General features: G+C 43.0%; 1 protein-coding gene across 1 annotated transcript; it reads left to right on the forward strand.

Moving 5' to 3' along the window:
• Window positions 1–5700, forward strand: LOC139409887 (toll-like receptor 8). Its single transcript, XM_071155286.1, has 2 exons — window positions 1–14; window positions 1977–5700. The coding sequence occupies exons 1-2, from the start codon at window positions 1–3 to the stop codon at window positions 5062–5064; spliced, it is 3102 nt and encodes a 1033-aa protein (XP_071011387.1). The 3' UTR covers window positions 5065–5700.
• Window positions 5701–13645: the final 7945 nt, after the last annotated feature.

Raw genomic sequence — 13645 nt, forward strand, 5'->3', positions numbered from 1 at the left:
ATGAAGGAACACTGGTAAGTACCAAGACATTTGTGTATCAGAAATTAATTGGATGTCTAAATGAGAGAATCTTCATATTTTGGCTCACTTTTAAAAGTACCTTTAATTTAATTGAAGAGTTTGATGGTTCCCTATGACCAGTACATTCCTATGATGGGCTTAGGATATGAGGAGAACTGAAATGTTGTGTTGATACATCCCAACATCATTCAACAATGGATGGACAGCCCAAATGCTCTCCCTATGACATGGCACACATGAACCATCAAGTTAAATATTTCCTTACAGGGCACTTCACAGTATTGTTTTTGTATATACTTAAACATTTTAAGCATATCTATGCATTATTTACAGATGTATAAATTAATAAGTAAAATATATATGGCAAATTCAATTAGTTAAATCTTGAACTAAAAGCTACCTTAAAAGATTATTTTCAGGAAAGCAGAAGTAAGATCATGATAAATGTTTTCCCCTCACTGTAGGGCTACTACACAAACTTGATTTTATTTATATATATATATATATATATATATATATTTTTTTTTACGAGAGGAGAAGTCCTCGGGACTAATCTGAAACACACAGGTTCTTTGCGTCAGGAAGTGGAATATGGGAATGACCAGTGAGATATCAGATACAAAATACATTTCATTTTCAGGGAAAGAGTTTGTATGTTCATTATTGACACAATCTTCAGCGGCTAGTGTTTCAAACGTTCACTGCTGATCAGAAGCACAAAATAGTTGAATCTCAGTTTCGTCATCAGCACAAATTGTTACGACTTCTATAAATGGTGCGGTGGAGGAGTCAAACTCAGAGAGCAGGTAATATCGTACGTGAATCTATTTATTCCAACGACAGCGAAGACATGGACATGCCAACACTAGGGCGTATGAAACCACCCGTCCAAAATACACAGGACTAAAACTGTCCGGAAAATAATGAGATGACACTTATACACCAACACCAAAATAACAGAGAACAAGCCCGCACAAATACCCAGCCGGCCAAGTGCCCTTAAATGGCCTACAAACAAACACTAACTCAAAACAGGTGTACCCAATTACCCAATAAACAGAAACAAACGGAAAGGGAATCGATGGCAGCTAATAGGCCAGCGACGACGACCGCCGAGCGCCGCCCGAACAGGAAGAGGCACCATCTTCGGCGAGATTCGTGACACAAATACTCAATAATTACTTCATGTATCACAATATATTTAAGTTCTGATTATCTCCGGCCAACACACAATAAATATATACCCATCAGATAATAAGGAAGGCGAGCCAAGGGAGAATGAAAGCAGACAGCAGTGAAGAGGAGCACATCTTGCCCTAGACACAATTATGTTCCCGTAGAATTTGGATTACGATGATGTCCTCGTCCTCCCAGGGCACGCCAACCTGAACAATAGCAAAGGTATCCCCTAAATGAGCGATAACACACAGGTTTTATACCAAAAGCACACAATCGTTCAACACATCAACGGTTTCAACATGTTACAGACTTACAAAGCACTATACAATTAATGATACAAATGTCCCATTGTTCATCTCCCCCCCTTTCAGTAAGCCGCAGAGAGAGACATCAGGTAGCCTACCAGTGGAGGCTGCTGAGGAGATGACGACTCATAATAACGTCTGGAATGGAGTAAATGGATTGGCATCAACACATGGTTTTAATATGTTTGATACCATTCCATTCACTCAATTCTAGCCATTATACTCAATTCCAGCCATTATTATGAGCTGTCCTGCCCTCAGCAGCCACCACTGTAGCCTACTCACAATCCAATTAAAAAAAAGTTGATAACCTAAGCTGAAGCGCTCAACGAATATAGCAATACTATCTGTGCCATTGTCATCTTATATATCATTTTGTCTTACCTCTCACTCCCCTCTTGCAGAGAACCAAGACTACTTTGGGAATCAGGTATTTTCAATCAATATTCATATGATATCCTCTTCCCACAGGTTTCCTCTTTCCCCTGCCTTTCAGAGACTGCTGTTCATCCTGGTGTTGCTGTGTCTCTCCCTCTCCTGCTCTGGGAGGACCTGGGCTCAGAGGAAACTACCCTGCGATGTCATCTCTCTCAACCAATCAGAGTCCTTTGACTGCTCGGACAGGAAGCTACTCCAGGTACCCCAGGATATCAGCCGGAATGCCACACGGCTCGACCTTTCCTCTAACAGGATCAAGAAACTCTCCGGCACCTCGTTCAGGAACCTCCGAAACCTGACTCGACTAGACCTTAGCAATAACTTCCACCCCCAGAAACATCCTCTGACAATAGAGAACCAAACATTCTCCATGCTGGATCAGCTCAAGGAACTGCTCCTTGATAGTAATGGTCTTTCTGCAGTGCCAAGTGCCCTTCCGTCCAAGCTGCGGTTTTTGAGCCTGAAGTTCAACTGCATCAAAACCATCAGGCCAAACGACTTCATGCATGTCAGACTCTTAGAAACAATCCACTTAATTGGAAATTGCGACTACGAGAGTGTCTGTAATGGACTAGTCATCGAAAACAGAACTTTCTCCCACCTCACCAACCTTGCTAGTTTATCGCTGTCAAACAACAGATTGATAGGTGTCCCCCTGTTCCTCCCCCCATCCCTCCAGCAGCTCAAACTCAAACAGAACACTATCACCTACATTCACCAGCATGATCTTAGTGGCCTCACTAGCCTGAGGCTTCTGGGCCTGTCAGGTAACTGCCCTGTGTGTTCTAACACCCCGTTTTTCTGCTCGCCCTGTAATACACCCAATGGGGCACTACAGATACACCCATATGCCTTCAGGAAGCTATCCAAGCTGCAGGAGCTGAGACTATCCGGAAACTCTCTAGATCACCTACAGTCCTCCTGGTTTGAGAACCTCACCAACTTGCGCTACCTGTACCTTTCATTCAATCGTCTAGTTGGTGAGATAGCCAATGGGGACTTCCTCTCTGTGTTACCCGGCGTAGAGGTGATGGACTTGTCTTACAATCACCCTGGACAATCTTCATATTCCCACAACTTGAAGCTCTCTAGGAACTTTTCCAACCTGACATCTCTGAAGACATTACACCTAGAAAACTATGTTTTTTCAACTCTTCACAAAAATGACTTGAACCCACTTTACAATTTATCTCACCTGTCTGTGCTCAATCTGGGAACTAACTTTATCTATCAGACAAACCTCTCATTGTTTGGCAGGTTCCACAACTTGTCCAGTGTTGGCCTCTCTGAGAACAAATTTGCTTTCCTGTCTAAGAAAGAAGATGTTTTGTCAACATGTGGGTGTAGCTGTGGCTATGAGCTGAATAGAGACAGGTTTGGGCCTTACGTACACAAGGATCGACTCTTTCGTCAACATCTGCCTAACATTAAGCCAAAGTGTATTGCGTACGGTTCAGTGCTTGACCTTAGCAGAAACAACATCTTCCACATAAACCCTGATATGCTGCAAGGCCTGGACAACACAGCTTGTCTCAACCTGTCATCTAACTCCATTGGAGACATGTTCAACGGTAGTGAGTTTGTACATTTCCCCAAACTTAAGTACTTGGATCTATCCCGGAATAAGATCTACATGCACTATGAGCATGCATTCAGTGAGCTAACAGAACTGGAGGTGTTGGACCTGAGTCATAATAATCATTACTTTGTGGTGGCAGGGCTAAACCACAGCTTAGCATTCATGGAAAACCTGAGCTCTCTGAAGGTTTTGAACCTGAGCTGGAACGAGATCAGCACCCTCACTCATAACAACATCTCAAGCAGCTCCCTACAGGAGTTGGACTTCCAAGGCAACCGCCTAGACATCATGTGGAAAATATGCCAGAACTATGAACTTTTCAGAGCGCTCCAAAACCTGACTTCCCTGGATCTGTCATACAACAAGCTCCACCGTGTACCGCCTGAGGTCTACAAACACTTCCCCAAGACCCTGAGACGCCTGTCTCTGAGTAAAAACCGACTGAAGGTCTTTGACTGGGAGAGGCTCACACAACTACCGCATCTGGAGGAGCTGGACTTGAGTAAGAACAAACTGGAGCAGGTGGCCTGTGCTTTAACCAGTTCACTAAAGTTCCTGGACCTGAGCCATAACAGGATTTCCCAGCTAGCGCCTGGTTTCCTCAGGGGCGCCAGGAGCCTGTATGTGCTGGACCTCAGCTTCAACCTGTTGGAGCTCATCAACCAGACCACATTTGAGTCTGGAGCAGAGAACCACCTCCAGCAGCTGTCCCTACAGGGCAACCCGCTCCACTGCACCTGTGACCTGTTGGACTTCCATCTGTGGATGAGGAGCAATGAGGTGGAGCTCCCTCTGCTGGCCACTGAGGTGACATGCGACATGCCCTCGGAGAGGAGGGGCAAGTCTGTGTTGAGCTATGACATAGAGGAGTGTGTGAACGATGAAAACGCAATGGCCTTCTGCATCATCACGTCATTTCTCATCATTCTCACTCTGTTGGTATCTCTCACAGCACACCTGTTCTACTGGGATCTCTCCTATATTCTGGACTACTGTGGGGCCAAGATGAAGCATCACCGTCGCTTAGTGCCCACAGACTTTATCTACGACGCCTTTGTCATGTATGACACCGCAGACCCGCTGGCTTCTGATTGGGTATTAAACCATCTAAGGGTCGAGCTAGAGGAGCGTGGAGAGAGGGCACGATCCCTCTGCCTGGAGGAGCGTGATTGGACACTGGGTATGCCTGTCATGGACAACCTGTCCAATAGTGTGCGGCAGAGCAGGAAGACCGTGTTTGTGCTGACGGACGGCTTCCTGTTGCGTGGTGTAGTCAAAATGGCTGCCCTGCTGGTGCAGCAGCGGCTGGTGGAGGAGGGGGTGGACTCAATGGTGCTGCTGTTACTGCAGCCCCAGGTCTTGCAACACTCACGCATCCTCCACCTGCGCAGGCGGCTCTGCAGGCGCAGTGTTCTGGAGTGGCCCGCGGATACCAGTCCAGCTGCCCAGCGATGGTTCTGGCACCACCTGAAGAGAACCATTAGGAAAGATCAGATAGGCACTCACACATCCCTACACAGCACATACTTCACTGGGCGGTGAACCTACAGACATTAGAGGAACGTATGACTCTTACAAAGTAAAAGTTAAGGATATGGGTGACCTAAGACTACTGTATAATTTGGAATATTAAATGTGGAGAGAGCATAAAGACTGTGATGAAGGCAACATCGGCAATTTGATGGCATCAAAGCACAGTGTGCGGTTCACCCGCACCCTCCCCAGGAGCGAGACTTCCCTGTGGCGCACCAAAGTTCCTAGTGCCCTTGAGGCGTGACATTTGACGTTCTCAATGTATTTTTATGTCTGATTTCTTTCTAAAGTTAATATAAAGAGCTGAACATGTTGATATGACTCTCTGTAGGCCTATTGCATGTTTTATGGTTTTTCCTTTTCAGAGACGTTGTCCTAATCTGGTCGCCGGTCTGATGGCTGGTTGTTCCCATAATGTTGCAAGGTGATTTGGTTGGAAGAGAGTTGCGATGTTTTCCTTCTTTTGTTTCGGCCACCAGAGTGATGCTAATTAAATGTTGAGGATATTGTAATTTGAGTTTCGTCCGGGATGGTGTAAAGGAGAATGTTTTGCCATGTTCAAATGTAATTATGGTATTTTCCAAGCTCCTAGCTATACCTGCGTACAATACATGCAGTATTGTTGTTATCTTAGACTTTTTGACCTTTTACCTAGATGACTTATACGGTTTCTTCTTTTAGATAATTGCATCTTATTGGATTTATTGTAATACATGTTGATTCATTTTAAATTGATACATGCCTGCAGTCCTCATATTTCAGAGCGATACTTATTGACTGTTGATGTGGCTTATTGGTAAAAATGAATTACACACATTGTATTCTTTTAGATACACACACTGATACCTCTGCTTTAAACTGACTTAACTATTTATTACTAGACTATGATTGCAAGGATCAGCTCATGGTTCTAGCCTCTTAAACATGTCATTATGAAGCCAGATTAATTAGGTTAGAATTGCTCATACCCTAATTCTGTCATCCTCAGCAAATTGGAGTGGATTTTCATCTGATACAAGCATGCAACAGTGTGATTGAATATTTGTAATATTGTGATGAGGGCCAATGAATATGATGGGACACATACAATCATGCATGAAAAATGATAATAATTATAAGCCAGAAAGGCCTATCAGGTACATGCACTTATAAATAGAGGGTGAATTGTCCTGTTCCTGAAATCTGCTTCTGCATTCATCCCAGTCATCAACAGACAGAGCATTGGGGAAGGTGCATGTCTGACATCAGTGTGTGCACAATTACAATGATAATTTAATATGGTAAATTTAAAAAATATATGAATAACATAAGTGTACTGTAGGCTATGGTGTAATGGAATGTTTTGCCTTGTGTGATAGGTTTTGTGGGTTATAACAGGTTATGACACGTTTTGTCAGCTGTTTTGACATATTATGTCATGGTTAGGATTATTGGGTGTCAAGTGTTACCCAATTATTCGTAATTTCTCTCAGTCAAGCTGTGAATTTCAAACACAGATTCAACCACAAAGACCAGGGAGGTTTTCCAATGCATCGCAAAGAAGGGCACCTTAAAAACTTACCCAGAAAGACTCACAGCTGTAATCACTGCCAAACATGATTCTAACCTATATTGAGTCAGGAGTGTGAATACTTATGTAAATGAGATATTTCTGTATTTCATTTTCATTGAATTTGTAAAAATGTCAGAAAACATGTTTTCACTTTGTCATTATGGGGTATTGTGTACCCAAAAGGGTTCTACCTGAAACAAAAAAAGGGTTCTACCTGGAACGAAAAAGGGTTCTCCTATGGGGACAGCCGGAGAACCCTTTTGGAACCCATTTTTCGTTAGAGTGTAGATATTCAATGCTTTTTCTGAAAAAAAGTCTTTAAAAAGGAATAGTTTCACCATATTAAAATGAGGGCTCAGTTCACGTAACAGGATTGACCTAAAGGGTTGATGTAAATGAATCTCTAATGAAATAAATAATCATTTTCAGAAATGACTTTGCCAAAGCAACAAAATAAGTAGGGCTTTACAATGATGGTGAAACTTAGAGAAATGTATATTATATTATATAAAACGTATTTATATTATACAGAAAACCATGCATCCCTTACAATAGGCTATGTGTGTGTGTATGTGTGTGTGGGAATACATGTGGGTGTGTGGTGTCGTGTCTCTCACTTGTCATTAAATGTGAAGACTGTTATTTCATCAAATCAATTCTCTGTAATTATTATTACGTGATTAAACTAATCATGTAAATTTAAATAACTAGGAAGTCAGGGCACCACGGAAAATGTTCAGATTACAAAGTTATAATTTTCTGAATAAAACTCATCAGATATTTGAATATCTGACCAATTAGTCTTCTATTAATGAATTGTTCTTTACCTCACGTCAGTCTCATTCCAAATGTCGTAAAATTCTTGGCTATCTGCACGAACCCAGCCTTTACTATAAATTATCCATACACCAATTGGCTCAATTATTTACTTACTAACTAATTAACAATTACAGAATATACAATACATAATCACACTATACAGTAAAACACCATCCCTAGTGGACTAAACAAGACAAAACAGTGTAGTCATAACAAGGTAAATTCAGAGAGAAGAGAAGGGGGTTTGGAAGGAAGGCTAAGGAACATGGGTCTCTATCGTACCTGGGAAGCTATACATATGCCACTAACGATCATTCGTTCGGAAAAGTAATGCATTGTATTTACGTGACACTGGCTTCGATAGTTGAGTTGGTGATGTGAGACTCTGGTTTGCCCAGTCTATGTCGCCATGTTCTTTGTGGAATCATCCGGGTCGTCGTGTGAGAGGTTCACGTGGTCTGAGACGTTCATCTCACTTCGGAGATTTGTCCTCGTCGGTCAGTGTTCTCATACTAGATTTGCGCATATGTTCAGCTGCAGTCTGTTATATGCTAGTTTAGTATGCACTTATTTAGGTCATCAATAGTTCAGAGTTCATACCTGTAGCAAGCTCTCACGTTTCCTGCCCTGCGTAGTTGAAATTAGCCCTTTTCAACAGTGACTTTTGGTCACGGGGGCTTTTATAGAAATGTAGAAAAGGGGTTGGTTCATCATTTCCAACCAGTGTCTATTCACTTGGGCGTGGCTACTGACTTAGTTAAACTTTACAGGGAAGACAATTTTCTCATTTTAAAGGTACGTTTTCAATTTCACCCAGGCTAGCGTTTTGCTCTGACCCTTATTAAGTGATCCTAGCATAAATCCTAATTGGATGTTCAGTTGTACTGTACATGTGTGTTTATGCTTACACAAGCCCACATGTCAAGGGAAGAAAACCAAGTATTCTGGTAGACTACAACTTGTTCAGATTGAGTCTGACATAGTCAGGCAATTTTCAGTTCAATGCCTGAGGGTCAGTCAGAATTGGTATCAAGGGAGTCTGTAGTGGTTTTACTACAAGTCACTGTGTCTTCCACTATTGTAGTGGCGATAGGTATGAAGAAGTCTACTTCATATGTTGTCCACGGAGGAGATAACCTCACGGCGGAAGTACTCTATAAGCACTGGACCAGTCGTATGCTGTGTGATCATGGTTCATGACTTCTAATATCTTTCCTCCTGAATGGAGGGTTCTATTTATTAGTGGCATGTGCGTTCACCATCAGAAGAGTGTTCTGGAGAATCCCTACTACTAACTCCTCTGTCGCTATTATCATTAGCAATTTGACTTGTGAGGTCTTTAATCATCTTACTGATTGTTGCTGGACTGACTGTGGCTGGCATTGGTACTGGTACTCAAGGCTACCAGTTATCCTAGTAATTTATTCTGAAATATTATCCTACCGTAACACATGATTGGAGCATTTTACTAGTTGTATTGTAGTTGAACCTACACATGGCAAGGCATGACTATTTTTGCCATTTGTTTGAGGTGGAAGTCCACTGGACTTCTTTTACGACCAGTGTGGTACACCTCAGTAATATCTTAGATATGTTCTAAGATAACCCCCTTTTAGGGGCCTGCCTGCTCGTCACTGTTCTCGTAGGGGAGGTTACAACTAAACATGTTTTATGCTCTGGCGATCTCGTACGGTGTTGCGCATAGTTTCAAACCCCCTCCCCCACCGGCCTCGATGAGGCTCACCATGGGTCTGGGCTACTATTCCCCCCCTTTGTGTCTCAGGACCCCCCCACCAGTGGGTGGTGTTGGTATCCGAGGCACAAACTAAAAGGTTGGACCCTATGTCAGCGGTTGCGTTGTTATGAGAATGGCTGTAACCTTTCAACCAAATCTCCTGGTGTTTGTGCTTCAAAACACTCTGGCTGTCAAAGCCTGTCAGTCACCACCGCGCCCGATTGTGGCAACCTCTTCAGTACCTGCGAACTGAGACGTGGATATCTGTCTGTGATATCGCAAAGTGTTTCACCAGTGGGAGTCATCGGGTCAGTTGCTGGACTGACGCCATTAGTGTCATTGTAAGGGGTGACAGTCCCTCACAAAGTGGAAGATGTATCATCGGAAGCAGATTTTCTTGCTGAGACGGCTGCAGTGCTTGCGGAAGTGTCCAAAGGGCAAGAGAGGTTCATCTCAACTACAGTATTGTACGACTGCAAGGAAAAGGAACGTTTTTCATCCGCAGAGACAACTGTCTCGAAATAATGAACAGAATGGTCCATCAGGTTGGCTGATGGAATGTGTCTAGATATCATAATATCTCCTTGGATCGGATTCTGCACCAAGAGGTTTCAAACGTCTTTTTCCCAAGGGGTGCTTTCGACAGAAACCCCTCGTGGATGACTGCGTTGCAGCTAGCGTTAGGGGAAGACAGTGTGGTCAGTGGAGAAGGCACTGTGACCCGTGACCATTAATGGTTGGTTTTCCAATCCATCAGTGGGAGTAACCGATCCATCAAGTCTGCTCTGAGTAGCAGGGGTTCAGATTCGAGGCTGGTAACATACACAGGGTGAACGAGTGATACATCCTGGAAGTGTAGTTTCAGCATGACTCTCAATGTGAGGGGATGAGGTAGTCTGAGTGAAACCTTGAAATGTAGTGTCTCATCGTTCCACTTTTAACCAACGTTTAGTTGGCTTCAAAGCCCTTTTGAGATCATCAAACGTTTAGTGGACATATTCCCCACAAAGTGGAGTGGTCGTTCGCAATAATGTGATGTGCAATTTCTGTTAAAGGTGAACGCAGATTGACTTTTTCGGTTTGGCTTTAACGAAGCTTTTGACCTTTTTCGTCGCAAACTTTGTATCAGAGTCTATAGACAAAGCCTGTGGCCATATTTCTTGATCAAGCGGGCCCTGGATAGGGTCTTGAGTGAGAGCGGGAGAAATTAGAATTTTAACGTCCTTGCTAAGGGTGTTAATTCCCTTTGTTACCCTTGTGATCTGACACTTTTTGTGGGTTGGGTGCAGGAACGTAGCGAATAGGTCAATTATAGTGGTAGTCGTTTCAATGGCGACGTACTTTACAGTTATTTTGACCGCGGAGGTTATTGGATTCGTGGTTTCGTGGTAGAAACCGTTGTTGTGCGTCATCTGTCAACGCTCCAATATCTGATAATTCACCCTCAAACTGGAGTGAGTGCTCCTGGTCAAACTTCAAAACTGAGTGGTCAGGGCTCTTAGCGTTGCGAGCTTTTGATGCCTTGCAAGCTCTTTGAGTTGTAAGATAGGCAAGCCAATGTGGTCTGCAGGGCCCAAGTAGGTAATGAAGGTGGGATACATATTTGACAGAAACATTTGTTTGAATGGTAACAGCCCTTCCATTCCTGTTTCAGTGAGTAGGCCAAAGTAAGCTGAAAGAACCTATGATAGTAAGCTTGTGGGTGTTCGTTCCGAGCTTGTTTGACAGTGTTAGCCAGTGAGCTATTGTGTTTGCGAGCCACAGAACCACTGAATTCTAATTTCAAAGCTGTGGCGAGTTTAGCGCAGTCATTTCACACGTGTTGCTGTTGTAGACGAATGAACCTCGTCACGTGTCTATTTGACCATCGCTTCAACAGGTAAACCCAGTCAGAACCCATAAGGTTCGAGTAGCCATCCTCTATGTCATCTAGGAACGTCTCAGTATCGTTTGGCTGACCTGGAACGTGGTCAAAGGTGGGGAAATTCTTGACAAGTTTGTCAAGGCGTTCCGCCAAGCGGGCGGAGAGGGATGGCTTCATCCTGTGGGGAAATTGGGGCCGAAGGGCCAAGAGGAGAAGCTGGCGAAGAGGCGCCATATTACTCAGTGCCGAATGGCCAAGAGGAGAAGACTGAGGGACACTTGCGGGAGGCAAAGTCTGAAACCTATCGTCTTCACTCCTTTGAGTGCTGGACTCTGGTTGCTTGGTTGGGTAGTCACGCTGTAGCGCGTGACCATTCTGGAATTCCACCAGATTGTACCTAAGGGTGGTATTCTGCTGTATTGTAGAGTCCACTTTTCATCACCTGAGTTCTCTCATCATTCATTTGGTCAGCGACTTCAATGAGTTCTACTGACCTGTTATCCAACTTAGTCATTGTGTTCATTAACTGATCGTCTTTGGTCTGCAACATTTGTAGTAGAACAGTGTTAATTTGAGTAACGTTCAACAAAACGGCATGCATGTTATCAAGTTTTGCGCTCCTGTTTGTACATAACTCGTCAGATTTATCTAGTTTGGCTTGGACATCATCATATTTAGCTTTGGCTAAATGGAGTTGTTCCTGTAGAATACGATTTTGTCCCTGTAGAAGATGGTTTTGTTGAAGAGTTTGTCCTCGTTCATCGTCATAAGTTTTGCAATTACATTCAATTGTTCAGTTTTCAAACGCAGTTCCATGGCTAGCAGAAGTTTTCCCTTTTCTGCATTTGTCATCAGTTTCCCGGTTCACTCCACCTGTCCCTTTGTCTACCATTACCTTCTTGTGCTTCAGCTGTGCACTGCGGTATTGGACCGATGCCAATCTCGGATGGCAAGACATCAGGGCTAGACTGGAGAGAACCTTTACATGGCCTGTGCCCGATGGTAGACTTTGGAAAGCGTTGTTCACAATTTCTGCTGTTTAATGGCATAATTAGTGTTGGTATCGCTGCCGAGGTCAGACATCAATCCATTTATGGGTGGAGGTTCACTAATTATCAGGCAATTGGGGACTACCCCCTCTGAGAGCTTTCATATTATTAGAACATTTGAAAGGAAAAATGTTTTTCCTAATTTTCCAAAGTTTGGTTTTGGAATACGTTGGAAGCTGCAAAGACGATTTTAATCTATGTATAGACGTTAATGAACCATTAAGTACTGTACCGGTAATGTGGGAGTTGGACGTGAATGAATTTGCAAAAGCAAATTGAATTAATTAATCAATGATATACCTTTTTCAAATTTGTAACATTATGTACTTTTCAAAAATGTGTAAAGGTTAAAAGGACTATTTCTGTCTGTAATAGAGGCCTTTTGTGTGGAAAAACTCATTCTGATTGGCTGGGCCTGTAACGGTCATCATCGGTGGAAGAAGGTGAGGACCAAGGTGCAGCGTGGTATGTGTCCATATTTATTAAATGAACACGAAAATAGCCAAGAGAAACGACCGAAAACAGTTCTGGCTGGTGCAGACACATAACAGAAAACAAACACCCACCAAATACAGGTGGACAAAGGCTACCTAAGTATGATTCTCAATCAGAGACAACTAACGACACCTGCCTCTGATTGAGAACCATACCAGGCCAAACTCAAAAACACCATAGAAAAACAAACATAGACTGCCCACTCCAACTCACGCCCTGACCATACTAAAACAAAGACAAAACAAAGGAACTAAGGTCAGAACGTGACAGGGCCTGGCTCCCAAGTGAATGGGCCTATGCCCTCCCATGGCTGCGCCCCTACCCAGTCATGGAAAATCCATAAATTATGGCCTAAATTAACTAGGCATTAAGAACAAATTATTATTTACAATGATGGCCTAGGATCAGTGGGTTAACGTCCTTGTTCAGGGGCAGATTGACAAATTTGTATCTTGTCAGCTCAGGGATTCGATCTATCAACCTTTCGGTTACTGGCACAATGCCCTAAATACTAGACTACCTATCACCCCAATTGATTATAACTCAGAAAAACTTTTTAAATGTTTGCATGTTGCCTTTATATTTTTGTCTATCATGAAATGCTCTTACTAGCCTGTTCTTCTTTTCACAAGTAGATGGCGGTAAGGGACTATAGTATTGTCATTTTCTGTAAGAAGGTTCATATGGCCAGTAGGACTTTCATCAGAACCAATTTTTGGACCAAATGTCAAAAGTGAATGTGGAAGAGCGACCAAAAGGGTGGGAACAGAGCAAAGGAAGGGTTGAAGGTCCATAATGTAGTAACTCTTTAAGAATGGGACATTATAATGAAATTACAACAGTTGTGGAAACTGTAGGCCTATCCTCTCCAAAAATAATGAAATTGCCCCAACACTGATCGAAGGTCAGTTATGTTTTTCGGTTTGCATTTTGGTTTTTGGATTTGAGAAGCTGATCCGAGATCTGTAGCCTATCTATATGAACTCAACTCAGCAACATGAGGAAGGATGAACTAATGCGCAATTGTACGCACATCCCAATAAGTTTATTATGGCGAGGCTCCTTTAAGAGCGCTG

The sequence above is a fragment of the Oncorhynchus clarkii genome, chromosome 5, assembly GCF_045791955.1.
Source record: "Oncorhynchus clarkii lewisi isolate Uvic-CL-2024 chromosome 5, UVic_Ocla_1.0, whole genome shotgun sequence".
Lineage (NCBI taxonomy): Eukaryota > Metazoa > Chordata > Actinopteri > Salmoniformes > Salmonidae > Oncorhynchus > Oncorhynchus clarkii.